Raw genomic sequence first — 17,657 nt, forward strand, 5'->3', positions numbered from 1 at the left:
CTGTGGTTGGCGTTCAAGGTGGCGTTGCAGAGAGACAATATGGCTGTATCTGACAGACTTACAGATGCCATTACTTCCTGATTAGTCAAGATGATGCCTCAGACTCAGGACTAGTTGGCCTGTCCTAGAGAACATTGCATTGCCTGCTCAGACTCAGGACTAGTTGGCCTGTCCTAGAGAACTTTGCATTGCCTGCTCAGACTCAGGACTAGTTGGCCTGTCCTAGAGAACTTTGCATTGCCCTCTCCCACCCCTGCACCTTTTTGGGTCAGGGTCTTGCTCTGTAAACCAGGCTGACCGCTGGCCTTGAACTCACAGAGATTCACCTGCCTCTGCTTCAGGAGTGTTGTGATTTAAAGCCATGGGTAGGCTTTGCTTTCTGATAAAATTGTATATACTTGGAGAGAGGAGCTGAGGCATTCCCACACCCTTTGGTGCAGTTATCCCCATGACAAAGAACTTATCTGGTAGAAATAACTGAAAAGGAAAAAGAAAATTCCACAGATTAAAGTGCTGTGAGATTTGTATTTGCTAAAAATAGGAAGGAAACCAAATGTGTATCAACAGAATTATAAGTACAATAGATGTAGTGTAGGTGTGTCTAGCCATGCAGCCCCAGACAGCGGTGACCACGGAGCAACACCAACATAAACTTACTTGAAACCTATAAGATTTTTGAAATAAAAAAATTTATTTACTAAGCCCGGCATGGTGGCACACACCTTTAATCCCAGCACTTGGGAGGTAGAGGCAGGTGATCTCTATGAGTTCTAGGCCAGCCTGGTCTACAAAGAATTTCAGGACAGCCAGGGTTACATAGAGAAAACCTGTCTTGAAAAACCAAACAAGTTTTTCTGGTTTTGTTTTTGTTTTTACTTATTTTTTGTGCATGCATGTGTGTTCACCACGTGTTTGCCTGGTGCTCTCAGAAACCAGAAGAGGCTGTTGGATCACCTGGAACTGGAGTTAAAGACCATTGTTAGACAGTAAGTGGGTTCTGGAAATTGAACCCCAGTCCTCTGGAGTAGCAGCCAGTGCTCTTAACCACTGAGCCATCTTTCCTGTCTCCCCACTTTGGTAACTAAATTTTGAGGTTCTCAGTTGTGACCGCTGTAGAAGACAGCATTGTGTTGCAATGCCAAAATGCTGGATGTGCCTGTGAGGGCTGTGACTCCGTCTGCCACCCTTGAAACAAACACGCAGACTGCCAAGGAGATATCAGACACGCCACAGTGAGCCACGTGCCACTACTTCCTCAGTGCCACCATCGGGGGAGACTTCTCAAACGGTTGTTACAGTGCTACACAGGGGCAGAGAGCAACTGGAAGCAAGTTACAGAACTGCGCTGCCCCGGAGTTCTCAGTGTGGGACTATAGAGGAGGCCCCAGTCAGTGAGTGCAACTGTGAGGGTCTCCTGTGGTTAGACCACACGATGCTTTCGGGTTGAGGGCAGAAAGCAAGCTGCTCTCACAGCCTGGCTCTTTATTGGCAGCAGGGAGATGGTTAGGGGCCTGTAGATCTAGGTGCTGCTGAGCATCACTGTGGGAATGGGGGTCTCTTGTCTGGCTATCTCCTGCAGGCTCCTCCCACTCCATCTGTGCTGTCACTCAGAGGCATCTCAACAGTGCCAGACACAGGGGAAGCTAAATTCCTGCAGATTTGCCATGCCAGAATAGATGAGGCCACCACTGGCCCCTTTTTTATAGGTGAGGGGCCGAAGCTCTGTTGGTTCCGGTCTCCCCAATTACAAGTGACAGAGCTGGGATATAAATCCATCCCTTCACTCTGGGGTGAGATTCTATCTCCCGCCTCCCCCCACCCCCCCCGTGGGGTGTGTTGAGAGAAGCGGAGGGATGTGGGTAAAGACGAATGGAAGGGACCTGGCAGCAGCGTGGGTGGCGTCCTTTGGGAAGGAGGAGGAGGCAATGTAGAGTCTATTTTTAGAACTGCATCTTATGTCCCTGGTTTCAGAGGCCAGGCCCTTGAGTTTACATTTGATGCAGTGGACATTCTCAAGACGGGCTTAATGAAGAAGCTGGCAGTAGACACAGGCTGGTTGCTGAGGGGAGAGCCTGGGTCAGTCAGTCCCATGGTAAGGCAGAGGAGCCGATCTTGTTCTGTCTTATCAGGGTAGTTCCCACCCTCCAATTTCTTAGAAATAGATCTTCCTCAACCTCCAACCTTCAGGTTCCAATAATATCTTAGATCAGTTCTATTTCAGTGAATGAATGAATGAATGAAATGTATGCCCTGGCAACGCTGAAGCATGTACAGGCAGTCCATATATGGCGGTTCTGTTGAACTTGTCCATATAGGTTCTCATGGTCTAAGTTGATGAGGATGACTGACCAGGTCTCTTCCTCAAGAGGAATCAAGGGATGGTCACGTGACACAGTTTGGCCAGTGGAAGTCCTTCCCTGGGAATGCTGACCTTGAAATCAGAGAGAGACCAGGTCCTTCTCTGATGCTGAAGCTATGGAATGTGTGTCTGGATGACCTGTCAGTACTCAGAATCTGAAGGCCAGAGAGGGAACATTCTAGCTGGATTCAAAGTTTGGTTTCCTCTCAGTCTGAGGATTTAATCAGCCTCTCCCCCACATGACCACGTGAATGACCCTCGCCACCCCTTTGTGACTTCTCCAATCGGGTTAGAAGCTTTGCCATGCATAAGCCCCAATGTTCAGCATTTACAGCCAGCAATATGTGTATCGTTCATGAATTGAACAAAAAATTTTCAAAATACTGTGGGGGTATTTTGTAGGCATCTAGTCCATGTTTCTTGCACATAGGACACAGCAGGAGAAAGTCTGTCCTCACTACCCGGAGTCAGAGTCAGGAAGTCTGGGTTCACAGTGGGGTCCAGGCCTTTCAGAGCAGGAGAGAGTCTGGGTTCGCAGGGGGTCCAGGCTTTCAGAGCAGGAGAGAGCCCTCTCCGTCGCTTGTGTAATGAGTGAAGCTGCTCAGGATGCTCTCCTGTCTGCTCCGCTGGGATTCCGGCGTGAAGTTGACGTGGACAGGACGGCAGCACAGCACAGCCAGGCACTTCCTGTACAGGTGTCCAAGGTATCTCCTGAACTTTTCCCCAGCAAAGGCGTAGATGAGGGGGTTGAGGCAGCAGTGGCTGAATGCCACTGTCTCCGTCACACTGAGGGCCAGCCGCAGGTCCCTCTTCATGTCACAACTAGGGAAGAAGTTGTAGAATTTGAGAGTCTCCATGAAGATCACGATGTTGTAGGGTGTCCAGAAGAGGAAGAAGACCACCACGACGAGGAGGATGAGTCGGATGGCCCTGGCCTTCTTCTGATTCTTGCAGGAAAACAGAGTCTGGAGGATTCGGAAGTAGCAGAAGCTCATGACGAGCAGGGGCAGCACGAAGCCCAGGATGTTTGCTTCCGAATTGCGGAGCACGGGCCAAATTTCCTGGAGGACTTGGGGGTAATCGCCCAGACACTCATTTTCCTTTCTCTTTGTGAACATGAACTGGGGTGCTGCCACCAAGATGGCCGCCGCCCAGACGCCCAGACTGATGGTGACACCGTGCTGCACCGTTCGGTTGTTCATGGAGTTGGCGGCCAGGACAATGGCCAGGTACCTATCGATGCTGATGACGGTAATGAAGAATATGCCCCCAAAAAAGCCGATGAAGAAGAAGGCAGTAGTGAGCTTGCACACGGCGTTGTGGAAGCCTTCCTCGCTGACCAGGTAGTGAGTCCAGAAGGGCAAGGTGGCCACAAAGAGCAGGTCACTCAAGGCCAGGTTCAGGAGGTAGATGTCCGTGATGCTCTTGGGCTTCCGGCTGTTGGTGAGCGCGAGTACCACCAACAGATTTCCCACCAGACCGAAGGCAAAGACGAGGGAGTAGAAAATGGACAGGAAGACAGTCCCAAAGGCCACAATGTCACCCACATCACAGGCCTCGGCAGAATCGTCGTACTCAAAGTTCTCCAGATCCAATTCTGGGAAGATGGTGGGCATGGTGAGGGCCTGGAGCAGAAGGGGAAACACAGCCACATTAGCCTTAGAAGATTGCAATTCTCTCTGGCTGTGTGCAGACAGGAGGAAACAAACACTGGCTAGGGGTCTACTAAATTCTATCTATTCTATATTCATGCTATCTTTTAAAACATTTTTTATTTTTGAAGCAGGGTCTCAATATGCAGCCCTGGAATGCTGTTCTGGAACGCACTCTGTAGACCAGGCTGATCTACAACTCACAGAGATCTCTCTGCCCTCTGTCTCCCAAGTGGTGGGATTAAAGGCATGCGCCACCACCACCCAGCAAGATTTGTTTATTTTATGTGTGCAGATATTTTTCCTGCATGCGTATTTGTGTACCATGTGTGTGCCTGACCAGAAAAAAAGGGTGTTGGATTCACTGAAATGAGTTACAGATGGCTGGGGCCATCATGTGGGCAGCGGGAATTGAACCCAGGACCTCTGGAAGAGCAGCAAATGCTCTAAACTGCTGAGCCCCGTGGGAGGGATTTTAACAAGGTAGGAAGACCCACTCTAGCTGGGCAGTGGTGGTGCACACCTTTAATCCCAGCAGGCAGAGGCAAACTGTTCAAGGCCAGCCTGGCTTACAGAGCAAGTTCCAAGACAGCCAGGGCTACACGGAGACACACTGTCTTTAAGAAAACAAACAAATAGACAAACAAACACCCCACTCTGAATGTGGATGGAGCCGTTTCACAGGCTGGGGTCCCAGACAGAAAAAGAGACAGCAGATCTGCCGCATACTGGGGTCCCAGACAGAAAAGGTGACAGTGAGCAGATCTGCTGCACACTGCTCTCTACTTCCCAACTCGCAGATGCCTGTGAGCAACTGAAGCTCCTGCCACCACGGCTTCCCACGGCTGCCAGAACAATCCCATCACCTCCTATAGGGGAGGAAGGGCCACCCTGTTGAGGTCAGAAGGCACCATGAAGCAGCGTTCAGTACTGTCCAGCTTGAGTGTTGCTAAGACCACAGAGATGCTTGCTTTCCTAAGAGGAAAAGCTTGCAGCTTGGAGCCAAGAATGCTTTCCATCACAGACACAGAAGAACCTGTGATTTCTCTCTCCTGTAAGTCGCTTCCCGTCGGGTCACCAGCCATGAGAAAAATAACCAGCGTAGTCTCCCACTCCTGTTTCACGGTACCCTGGACTTTCCTGGGTTTAATTCTGTGTGGGAAAGGCCTCCATCCCAACCACCTCTGGGTTGACCATCTCACGGCCAATCCAGTAAAGAGGAAGCATTGTTGTAACCCAGGCTTTCTGCTTACAGAGGGACCAGATGGCCCAATCAGAGGATGGGTTCAGCCAGCCTGCTGCCCTTGGTGTGAGTGGCTAACCTATCCACTTATTCCCAGCCCTAACCTGCTGCCCTTGGTGTGAGTGGCTGACCTATCCACTTATTCCCAGCCCTAACCCATCCCTTATTCTTTCTCTTATTTCCTTAAGGGCAAGAATGGGAAAAGAGGACATTTCTCCATAGGTTGGGTAATAAAACTGTCCCCTTCCCATTTGTTTCCCAACCAGGGTGTGCTGGTCGCTCACTCCGTACTGCTCCTCCGGGCCTGCTCATCTGCTGCTTAAAATCACAGACAGAACCCTTAGAAGTCTGAAGGCATCTCAGAGCACACTTCCTGGATGCCTCCTTCCTCATAGAAACGGAAAAAACCGAGCTCATGGTTTTTAACAGAGGGAGTTTCCACACCCACCGCACCTTGTTCAAGATGGTTTCACCCAGGCCCACCCATGGCTACCTTCCTGCATCACCTGCCTCTTAGCTAGCCTCTTTGCCATGGACTGGGCTGAGGCTACCTGCTCTGGCCCACCCAGGCTGCGATGGAGCCCTCAACTCTAGGAAAAGCACAGGCATTCCTGGCTCCAAGCTGCAGGACCCTACTCTCTGAGGGGAACTCTGCTGCCGCCCACTCAGCATCATTCAGGTTGGTCAGGACCAGTTGCTGCCACCAGCACTTTCTGAACTCAGCAACCATCACCTCGAGACCGAGGCCGTGGCTGTGTGGTTACAGTGCTTGCCTAGGAAGCCCAAAGCCTTGGGTTCGATCCTCAGCACCACACAAACTGAGCTCGCTAGGATGTGCTTGTGATCCCAGCAGCTGGGAGAGATGGAGGCAGGAGGGTCAGAGCTCAATGTTATCTCACCCTGGACGCATAGCAAGTTTTGGTCCAGTCTGGGGTATTGGAGACTCTGTTTCAAATATAAGCTAGGAAGTCAGAAAATAAATCAATAACCCCTAAAACGTGTAATTTCATATGTCTATGATTGACAGATGAGCAAGCAGGAATTGCTACTTAGCCCACGAGGCTTGTAACACAGGCTTGTCTTCCCTGGCATGGGAGGACATGCCATGAGGCAATATGAAAGAGGTCATACATGAGGGACCCCAGGACAGTCATATTCTTCCTCCTTGTCCCAGTGTGAAAAGTTAGCAAAGCTGACCCCAAGAGGAGGCCAAAGTTGGGAAACACTGCTCTGCCTCTTTGTGCCTGGGATCCTTCTCCCAGCCCCACGGCTTCTGTGGACTCAGAGAGGTTAGAGCTTAGCCCGTGGGTAGCTTGGAGCCTTTGGGTTTGGGAGTCCCTCTGCAAGACTGGGGTTTAGTCTTATGATTGATCATGGGCTGTTTCTAAGGAGAGAGCCTATTCCAATGTTACTCACAACAGACACTTGCAGAGACCTTCTGACCTTTAGACACACCCAGGCCGCGGAGATTCACGTATGGTTGGACCCTGGGCATGGCAGAAATTTGGTATTTGAAGATATGATTTTTTTTTCACTGACACGAAGAGTGCACCATCTCCTTCTCATTTTGAACATGGGGGAGAGAAAGACGCCCTTTATGAAGCTCTATTCAGTCCAGACAGAGCAAACTGAACTACAGTGAGCCTGAGCAAGACACCAAATACCTGCTTCAACACAAAACCCCGAGAGTCACGTGAGGTCCCATGACACAGGATGCTGCCATCTGTGAAAAGGTTGGGAAAGGCTGTGTGTAAAAGGGTCTGAATATCTGGAGGGACAAGCTCGCGGTGGGAGCAGCAGTGTCGTGGGGCAATTCTGGAGACTAAAGGAGGGGAAAAGGAGATTAGATTTTTATTATATATTCTTGGATTTCTGTCTTAGCCATGTAAGTATTCTCCACTGGGAAACTATTTTAATTGATTGGCTTTCAATATTAGAAATCAACAAAAATATGGATTTTTGTTTTGTTTTGTTTTGTTTTGGTTTTTCGAGACAGGGTTTCTCTGTGGTTTTGGAGCCTGTCCTGGAACTAGCTCTTGTAGACCAGGCTGGTCTCGAACTCACAGAGATCCGCCTGCCTCTGCCTCCCAAGTGCTGGGATTAAAGGCGTGCGCCACCACCGCCCGGCAAAAATATGGATTTTATGACAAACTAAATAAGTAGCCATACAGCACAGTGACAGGCTCTGAGAAAGTGACACCACCCAGTTGTCTGCCTCCTGGAGAGGAGTTGCAGCAGGAATGCAGGTATCTTTGGTGGCTGTGGGGCCTGGGCCTTAAGACTTGAGAGCTCCGTAGGGACCCTGTGTGCTGAATGAGTAGGAACAGTAGGAGACCTGGAGCAGTAAAGTAAGCCTCACCACGTGGGGTCCCAGCAGAGGCTGGCCAGGCATCAGCAGGGCAGCCGGAACAGTCTGGGAAAGGTCCTCTCTCACCCATCCCAGTGGCTGCGTCTGTTGGTGGGACAGACACTGTGTTTTCTGGGCAGATGGTGAGAAGCAGCGATGCCTCAGCCACGTGAGTCAGTGGTGACGTCTCCTTTATCTACCTGGAAGGGGCTTGTGGGCTGTGTCAGTTCGCTGGGTTCAGCAGATGAACCCCAGAGCACTCAAGGTGGAATCCTCACATCAGCAAAGAATGTGCCCTTCCCTTGACTCATCCTCCAGCCCGAGAGCGAGAGCAAAGCAACTTCTGGTCTGACCTGGCAAGCCTCCCCACTCCCACCCCATCCCCAGGGTCTCCTGAGATATTCAGAGGATTGGAAAGTGAACCTGAAGATAGGACTTCCTGGCTATAGACGGAGTAGAGCCAGGAATCCAGGGTGATCTTCAATTGGAGGCCAGCCTGGGCTACATAATGGGGCAAAGGCCAGCCTGAGGTCAGAGGCCTTGGAAGCAGTGGACAGTAGAAAGCAAAGGTAAAAACCGGACAAAGCATTCCTCGGCAGGATTCTCTCAGCAGGATCTTACTTCAGGGTCACAGGAAGTGTACTTAGGGGCTGGTGTGGGCTTAGCACCAAAGGATGGAGCATCAGCCAAACAGCCGAGGCGGTGCCTTACAACTCAGGCAAGAACACAGATCCCATGAGCTCAGCCAGTAAAAGTCTTGCTGTGCAAACATGAAGATATCCAGAACCATTGAAAAAAAGGCTTGTGTGATCGTGCAGGCTCGTCATCCCAGCACCGGGGAGGCAGATACCCAGGACTCATGGGCCAGTCAGCCTAGCCTAATCATAAACCTCAGATCCCACAGAGAGATGATCTGAAAACAAGGTAGAGGGTGTCTGAGGAATAACACGTGACATGCATGTACGGACATGTGCACACAGCTGCACCTGAGCACGCCCACACTCATAACCCATCACCATGGAGGGTGGAGGCAGGAGGATTGCTGAGGACTGCTGGCTGCCAGCCTATCCCCAGGTTCAGGGAGAGACCCTGTCCAAAGAAATAAGGTGAAGAATGACAGAGCAGGGCACCCCGTGTCTTCCTCTGGCCTCTGGATGCACACACGCAAGCACATGCACACGCACATGCACCACATACACTCGCTTGTATGCGTGCTCTCATGCTCACATGCATGCATGCGTGCTCTCATGGTCACAGGCATGCATGCATGCTCTCATGCTCACATGCATGCATGCTCGCACACACAAATGTATACATAAATATTCTCACTTCCCCGACCCAAACACATCCATCAAAAACTTCCCACAAACCTCTAGAAGCCGTTCTCAGGCCTCTGTCCTATCTGGTAGTTAACCCGTGGTTTTACTAGCTGGTATTGAACTGGGGAGTCTGAGTTGAGCCCAGAATCAGAGCTTGGAACGTTCTAGATCAGCGGTACTCATCCCGTGGGTCACAACCCTTTGGGGGCTGGACATACCTTTCACAGGCGTCTCCTAAGACCGTCAGAAAACACAGGTATTTGCATCACCATTCATAACAGCAGCAAAATTCTGTAGTTATGAAGTAGCAACAAAAATAATTTTATGGCTGGGGTCACCATGACACGAGGAACTGTGTTAAAGGGTCTCAGCATTAGGGAGGTTGAGAACCGCTGGTCTAAATTCAAGTAGAAATGACTTCAGTATGACCCACTTCATAAAACTTCCTCACTCCTCCCGCCCGTCCTGGTCCACTTCCTTTCCTCATGCCCACTCCTTTATTTTTAGCCTTCCTTGTGGGGTGGGGGTGCCCTTACCCAGGCTCCCAATCAGTTCCCCATCTCTAAGCTTCCCTTCTCCTTAGGCGGCCACGTTCTTCTGGCTGGCATCTTCCTAGGAGGCTTCCCCCTCTCTTTCGGCTCCACATCCTGCTGTTTGATTTCTAAAGCCAGCGTCTCCCTTTAGATTGTCACTCTCCTGAGTCCCTAAGTGTGACTTTCTAGTTTGTTCTGCGGGTTGAATGCAGGTCCCCATGTCTGCAGCACAAGTGCTCTCCTGACAGAGCTGGGTCTCCAGTCTCTGACAGCCCTGCTTTGTTTGTTTGTTTATTGTTTATTAGCACACGTGTCTCAGGGTTCAGAGAGCAGAGACTGCAGCAGGAGGGACATTTTACAATGTCCACCCGGTTTCCTGCGCAAGTCAGCCGACCCTCTGTTCCTATAGCTAGCTATGAGTCCATGCAAAGGACAGCGCTACCCGACAGGGTTTCACCCAGATCAAAGGTCCCCTGCAAAGCCAAAAAAATACTGTCAAGGGAACTCTGACAGGAAACTACAGGAGTTACCTCCTCTCTCAAACATGCCATTATTTGAGGTTTGACACCTCTCCCTCCTCTTTCCTCTTTAAAGCGCTCTGTGGTATTTGTGTATTTCTATCAAAATAAAACTGAAAATTTAAAAGGAAATATTTCGTCACTTTTTTAAGTAATGGAGAAACAGGGTAGCTTTTTAATAATAAAATTCTGGTTAGTGTAGGAGTTTTTGAGGCAGTATCTCGCACCATCACCCATACTGATCCAGAACTCCGTATTTAGTCTCTGTTGGCCTCAAACTCATTGCAAGCTGGGCAGTGGTGGTGCATGTCTTTAGTCTCAGCACTCAGGAGGCAGAGGCAGGTGGATCTCTGTGAGTTAGATGCCAGTGTGGTCTACAGAGCGAGTTCCAGAACAGGCTCCAAAGCTACAGAGAAACCCTGTCTCGAAAAACCAAACCAAACTGAAATAAAACAAAAAACAACAAGAAGAAAAAACCCAAGCAAACTCATTGCAATCCTCTGCTTGAGTCTTCTGACTACCGGTATAAAAGGTATGAGCCACCGAGTCCTTGTTAATTAAGTCACACAGTGTATAAGAGGGGTCCTCGTTCTCAGATGAGCTCTAGGGAAGCCAGGAAGGTGAAGCACACAGCTTATCTCTGCATGGGAAGGGATGCATGGACCTGTTTTCCCCCCAGAAGGCTGGGAATGGATGTAATTAGTAGCCCAGTGACCTGTGTTATCTGCAGGGCCAGGCCTCACCCGAATCCCCCAGCCACTGTGCTCATCCCAGGCTCTCCCTCCCTAGAACTTTATCTTTGTTGACCACACCAGACCCTCAGCCCTTAAACTATAGACCCCATCTTCATGGTCACACACACTTTTCAAAAGAGTTCCTTGTGGTCATGCCCTAGCTTTATCGTGCACATGGACGAAGATCATTGTTACTGGGAAACATTTTTCCAAAATGGTACTGTACTTAAAAATGCTTAAAGAGCATCTCAGGATCAGGCTTGAGAAGCTTGAGCCAGCACCGGGTAACTAAGTGGTGTTGAACCCGATTTCCTCATGGGGCTCCTCACTCTGACGGTCTTAGCACTGGCAGACAGACTCCCCACAAAGTCAGTCATATGTTTAAGAGCAAACAGAGATGAAGGCTAAGAGGCATAATCCAGCCTGCTGAAAAGAAGGGAAGGTCCTCTTCTCGGGTCCCTTTCTCTTTTAGAACGGTCACTTCAGAGCGTCTGGAAATAACTTCTCCCTGGATGTGTGGGTCCTGGAGCCGCAGGGCCTTCGGTCAACTGTTTTGGAGGAACACCTTTCTCCAGGACCTGGGCATTGTGATTTAGAAATACGAGCAGGAGCACACAGCCCCATCTCCCAATTTCTGTGGGGGTGCGGGAGCTTCAGCGCTTGGCTCCAAGCAACCTCCTGTTGCTAATGTAGGACAGAGCCAATGAACTTTCAAGGGTGGACAGTCTAATCCAAAGGTAGGTGAGTTCACGTCACCAAGAACACTGTTGAGGGCTGGGGAATGGCTCAGTCAGCAAAGCACTTGCTCTGAGAGCTCTTTGTTGCAAGACCTGAGTTCCAAATCCATATTAAGCTAACCGTGGCTAGGTAGTGGTGGCACACGCCTTTAATCCTAGCACTTGGGAGGCCGAGGCAGGTGGATATCTGAGTTTGAGGCCAGCCTGGTCTACAGAGTGAGTTCTAGGACAGCCAGGGCTGCACAGAAAAACCCTGTCTCAAAAAACAAACAACAACAACAAAGCTAAACGTGGTGATGCACTTGTAATCCAGTGCTGGGGAGGTGAAGACGGGGATCCTGGGGCTCCCTGGTCAGACAGCCTGGCCAAATGGGTGAGTTCTAGGTAAAAATTAAAGATCACCTGAATAACCAAGGCGGAAATGCCTGCAGACACCTGATGCTGACTTCACATGCACACACATGCTGCCAGGTCTGCTTGCTTCATGACCAGCTCTCGATCACCTCAAGGACAGGGATGCAACTGAGTGTGTCTCTGGGCCGCGGGAGAGAGGCGTTCCTGTCTCAAAGTCTCCTAGGGCGGGTCGAGGATAGCACACTCTGGTCAATTGAGCCAGCCATGGAGAGACTTCCCTCTCTTTGACATTTGTGGAGTCAGAGGAAAATTCAAACGCCAACTCAAGCTGTAAATAAGTTCATCAAGCTGCATAAACTTTCGGTCTGATTAATTTTGGTGTGTGATTTTTTTTTTAAAATTACTTGCAAGGTTTTGTATAATAAAGCTTAATTTTTGGTGGTGTTGTTTTGTTTTTGAGACAGGGTCCAGGCTGTTGTCCTCGGAAATGTAGACCTGGCGCACCGTGAAGTCACAGAGATCCCCCTGACTCTCCGGGGCTGGGATTAAAGGCGTGTGCCTCCCTCCCTGGGCTACAAAGCTTATTTTTAAAAAGGAGAGCTAAGCAGGGTGTGATGGCGCATGCCTTTAACCCAAGTACTCGGGAGGCAGAGGTGGGAAGATCTCTGTAAATTCAAGGTCAACCCGGTCTATAAGGTGAGTTCCAGAACAGCCAGGGCTATGCAAAGACCCTGTTTTAAAAGAAAAAAGAAAAAAAAAAAAAGGGAAAATTCCTGAGGACTTTGAAGCAGACACACGAAGGCCTGACTGAAGTCCCCTCTAGCGCAGTGAGGCCAAACCCTCTTCCACTGAGTGAGCTCATTTACTGCACTCAGCTGGAGAAAACCAACAGCTTTGCAAATGATTCTTGCCTTGAGGATGGAGCACATGTCTGAGACAGACACACGTCTGAGACAGACGACGTTTGGATGCGACCCGGTGCGTGCAGGAAAGGCTTACATAACCCACCTTCCGTTTCTGCAAGCTGCTCATTTATTCCCACTAGTCCCGTTGTCTGGCCGTCACTCTCTTACAGAATTACGTTCTGGAAATATTGATGAGCTACTGAGTTCTGTGTCTGCTACATGGAGGGGCAACTTCCAGTATCATTGGGGCAAGGGCAGGGGTGTGAGGGGGGCTTTGGGAGTCCTAGTGAGGTTCTCTTCATTGTGTGGGGTGGGGTGGTGTGTGTGTATGCGTGTGTGTACATATGTATGTATTGTGTATGTTATGTGTATATGTGTGGTTTGTGCATGTGTGTGGTATTTGCATAGGTGTGGTATGTGTTTGCATGTGTGTGCTTGTGGTGAGTATGGGGATGTAAGCATGTGCAGTGTATGTGTGTGGGCGAACCTACTTGTGCGTGTGTGTATCATTCCTCAGCACTTCCTACCTTCTTTCTTGAGACAGGGTCTCTCATTGTCCTGGAAGTTTCTGGGTAGTCCAGGCTGATTGACCTGTGAGCCCCAGGGATCATTTCTCCCTCCTCAGCGCTGACTTTACAGCACACATGGCCACACCAGGGTTTCTCAAGTGGGTTCTGGGGATGGAACTTGGTCTTTAGCCTGCTAGGTGGTTTACACTTTAGGCGCCCCCAGGAGGAAAGGCTGACCCAAGGCTCAGTCAGAAACCCTAGGCTTCCTTTGGTTTTCCTTGGTAGGAGATGACCTAACGATGACCTAAGAATCTCCCGCTTCTGAGACACCTGGGCACCTGTCATCAAGGTTGGCTAGGGCTCGGGGTCCCATCGCCCCACCGCACTCCTCCCCAGCCTGCTTTGGAGCGGTGTGAGTTCGCAGCTCATTTGAGGGCCTGGTTTGGAAGTCTTCAGGCTTAGAACTCCGGGCTGGAGGCTGGGTTGGGGAGGCACAAGTGGCTTCTCTGTGCAGACCGTGCCTGACATGGCCACCCTTGCACAGTGGGCTTGGGAGAAGAAGGAACTAAAAGTTGATTTGGAACTGGGTCAGTCCTAGCATGATGTCTTCTCGCCTGGTCCTATGACTTGGGGTCCTTAACAACTCCTTTGGGAGTAGTCAGTGATGTTAAGATCCCTGAAGTCATGGAGCTTCACTCTCCCTGAAGCAGCAGACAGAAACTGTTTTTAAAAGTGCATTTATTTGTTTTTTATTTTATATGTATGTGTGTACGTAATTGCCACGCTGCAGTATGTGGTCAGAGTACCTCTTGAGGGTGTCAGGACTTTCCTTCTACCACGCTTCTCTCAGGCTCAAACTCCAGCAGTGGAGCTTGTCACAGGTGCCTTTATCCCCCTTGCTAGCCCTTACTGCTTTTGAAGAGCCAAAGACGGTCCATTCAGTGTGTTTGGGACTTTATATACCACACTCTAACCTTCATTATGCACTCCCTTGCCTGGGTCCTACCGACTCGGTACAGCCAAGCACTGTGCAGTATTGCCAAGGGCAATGTCCAAAGTCTGAAGTCTGGACTGCAGCATCCCAAGGACCAGCAGCACCCCTTCCCCTGTCCTCTCACTGCCACGGGGTCAGCCAAAGTGCAGGGTGGGTAGGTTTTAACCGGATTAGCATGGGTAGGTTTTTCCCAGGAAACAGAGGTGCATGAAGGTCCTGGCACTATTTTTCTGTCCCAGCATTCGTCCATAAAGACCAAGCCAAGTCAAGGGGCAGAGGAAGAGAAGCCACTCCTGCCTTCTGTTGTGTGGCTAGTTTTTTCTCCCGTGGGAGGAGCGAGGCACACAGGATTCAGGTAAACTTGCAGGATTCCTACTCCCTGTCAGGAAGCTGCAGGCCACCTCTGGGGAAAGGAGTCTTACTTCGAGTAGCTGCCAGCAATTGGTGGAGGAGCTCCCAGGACGCAGCTCTGATGAGTGGGCACCCACCGGGGTGAGCTCCACTAACTCAAGGACACGGTCCCATAGTAACCCCCATAGACCTACAGCTTCACTGGACTACGCTTGGGTATGGAATGTCCCTGCTGCCCCAGGGGTCCTATCTGTGGTGGCTGACCTTTGATCACTTCTATCCGGAAGTCACCCTACACTCCTTCCTGGGGCTATTTCTGTTTTCCAGAAGCCCCTGAGTCCAGTCACTGCCCCGACCCTGCTGGCTCTCACAGTGCTCAAGGCTCAACAGGTCAGGGTCTGCTCTAGCCTAGTTTTTTCTCTGTAGGCTCAGAGTCCCCTTATGGCCTGCCTGAGCAGAGTGTTTTCTTATGGTCTGAGCGTCTTTACGTTTGACTCAATTTCTTCCTACCTCAAGTATTATATTTCAACTAGTTGGGCCAGAAAAAAAATTAGGGGAATTTGGAGGGAGGGAGGGAAAAGGGAGAAGGGAGGGAGAATTCCCAGCTTCTCAGTCTTTCTCTGGACTGGGCTATAAAGGCCCAGAGCAAGGCTGCAGGCACTAGGGGTCTGTGTTTGCCAGATGACAACACAACCCTTGAGGGAAAGTCAGCTGCAGCTGTTCTCAGGGGGCCTCTGGGAGGGTCTACCTGTGTCAAGCAGGGACAAGGTCTGTTCTTACCATTGCCTTCTGAAGACCACCTTTCCTAGTGGCTCAGACGCCTGAGTCCTGAGACACAGTTATGAGCATTATGAAACTGAGGAATGAGCTTGCGCCAAGTTTATTATAAATGCAAAAATGTTCATTATAACAACTGAAGATGTTACCAAAGTGGAATTTAAGAAAAGAGGAAAAATCCATAAAACTATGCAGCTTTGCAGACTCAGGCATAATATTCTTTTAGTTTTTCTCCACATAAATGTGTATTTCAGTAAAAACACTAACGTCAATTTGAACATTGATCACCATCACTGGAATCATCATCGTTATTGTTATTAGAGATAGGGTCTCATAAAGCCCAGGCTGGCCTCAAAATTCCTAGGTACCAAGGCCGACCTTGAGCTTCTGACCCTCCTTCTCTTCCTCCTGAGTGCTGGGACCACAGGCACGGCGGGCACAGCAGGCCATCGTGCCTAACGTATGTGTAGTACTGGGGATTGGACCCGGGGCTCCTTGCACTCTAGGCAACCACCCAGCACTCTGCTACACTCTCAGTATAGCATCCTCGTTTTTATATTCTCAAGCCTGGGTACCGTCAGGGAAACTGCTGAGTGCCTGCCACTCAGATCTAGGGATTATCAACTCACAGTTAACATTTCATTCATCTCCTACTTTATGGCTCAATGAGACTAAATTCGTCTATAAACACTCCTGTGTGGGTCTCTGAGGAATAAGTGCTTTTTAAAGCAAGAAATAAAAACCATCAACACTAATGTTTATAGTTGTTAGTGTTTGCTTGAGAGAAGAGGCTCCCAGGGAAGCCCCAGGTGGCCTGGAACTCACACAGAGCCTATACTAGTCTCAAACTTGTAGCAATCCCCCTCCTGCAGGGTTCCAAGCGCTGGGATTAGAGGCATGAACCACAAAGTCTGACTGACAGTACAAATTTTAATCTTTAAAAACATCAACATTTCCAGTCAGGCGGTGGTGGCGCACACCTTTAATCGGGAGGCAGAGGCAGGCAGATCTCTGTGAGTTCGGGGCCAGCCTGGTCTACAAGAGCTAGTTCCAGAACAGGCTCCAAAGCTACAGAGAAACCGTGTCTTGAAAAACCACAAAACCAAACCAAACCAAAAGAAAAAGAAAAAAAAAAAAAAAGAAAAACCTAAACCCAAACCAAAAAAACATCAATATTTCCTATCACCAAATGTGATTTTGTATCAGGCCCCTCTCCCCTCTTTTCTGATAGTGTTCAACCTGAACCTTTCTTCACAATCCTAAAATGGAATTACTCACACCTCAAAGACTTCTTATCCTCCTCCCCCTGTTTTATCTGCATCTTCAGAAAAATGAACACAGAAGGCAAACAGGGTCAGTAACCTGGCTGGCATGATGGCCCCACCCCAGGTGTGGGAGGAGTTTTCTGCACTTACCTGGGCAGATGGGAACGAAGTGCCACTCAGTCCCCCAGTCCCACGCAAACTCCACCAGACGTCAACACTTCCCTCTCTGAGGGCATCTTTATTTGCGAAGTTAGCCAATAGCGTCTGGCTTCCTGTCTTCAGATGCTGTGGCAAGCAAGCTTAGAAGCTCCAGGCTGGAGACCAGCTGATCACAAGGGAGCCTGCGTTGCAAGTCTCAGGGACTGCTGCCTGGGGCAGACCTGGTGATGGCCGGGAGGGCGGGCTGTGGCAGATATCCCCCGGCGAGATGAGAATCTGCAGCCTCAGTGGCCAGCAGAACACAACTCAGGCCTCAAGCTTTCGTTAGTAGGGGTCTCAGGCAATCTGTGAAAGCCCCTCATCTTTCCATCCATCTTCAAAAGCATCTGGTACTCCCTGGGCAGCACTGGGGTGCAGGCTCAGTGTCCTTGCTGTCTTTCACCTCGGCATGATCTCGGTCCTGGCTGAGGGGCACACATCACAGGAGGTTCTTAGGAGGATGTTTTGTCCACTGAGGTAGGAACACCACACTGAAAATGTCAGTAGCTCCCCCCCCACCCCCGTTCATGATTGAGAAAACCCACTCCTTAGTCTCTTTTCTGTTTCCTCCTGGCCTCCCTGGTTGCTCACCTTCCCCTGCAGAGACCAAGGGATCACAGAGAGGTAGCGGTTCCTCACTGACTCTCAGACATTGGCCCTTTCCCTATGCCCCATCAGCTACATCGGGGGCTACCCAGGTCATCTCCTTGCCCTCACTTGGCCCCACTTCAGCTCCTGATTTTTGTTTTTTATTTTTATTAACTCTTTGGGGATTTCACTCTTTGTATTTTGATCATGGTCATCCACCTGCCTCCTCCCAGGTCCGCCGCTGTTTCAAACCCACCCAACCTTGTTTCGCATT

The 17,657-nt window shown here is 50.0% G+C and overlaps 1 protein-coding gene across 2 annotated transcripts; it reads right to left on the reverse strand.

Moving 5' to 3' along the window:
* Positions 1-431: 431 nt before the first annotated feature.
* On the reverse strand, positions 432-16,795 carry Cx3cr1 (C-X3-C motif chemokine receptor 1). 2 transcript variants are annotated; one of them, XM_057767450.1, is made up of 2 exons: positions 16,748-16,795; positions 432-3,984 (listed from the first exon to the last, which is right to left on the reverse strand). In XM_057767450.1, exon 2 carries the CDS (start codon positions 3,973-3,975, stop codon positions 2,911-2,913), a length of 1,065 nt encoding a protein of 354 aa, XP_057623433.1. In that variant the 5' UTR covers positions 3,976-3,984; positions 16,748-16,795; the 3' UTR covers positions 432-2,910. The 2 variants fall into 2 exon arrangements, with proteins under 2 accessions (XP_057623433.1, XP_057623434.1); XM_057767451.1 differs by lacking the exon at positions 16,748-16,795 and adding an exon at positions 9,139-9,166.
* Between the last annotated feature and the right edge of the window lie 862 nt (positions 16,796-17,657).

Source organism: Chionomys nivalis, chromosome 4 (genome assembly GCF_950005125.1).
Source record: "Chionomys nivalis chromosome 4, mChiNiv1.1, whole genome shotgun sequence".
NCBI classification, from domain to species: Eukaryota; Metazoa; Chordata; class Mammalia; order Rodentia; family Cricetidae; genus Chionomys; species Chionomys nivalis.

Coding starts and splice junctions, on each gene's coding strand:
- Cx3cr1 (XM_057767450.1), bottom strand. CDS start 3,975: ATGCCCACCATCTTCCCAGAATTGGATCTGGAGAACTTTGAGTACGAC.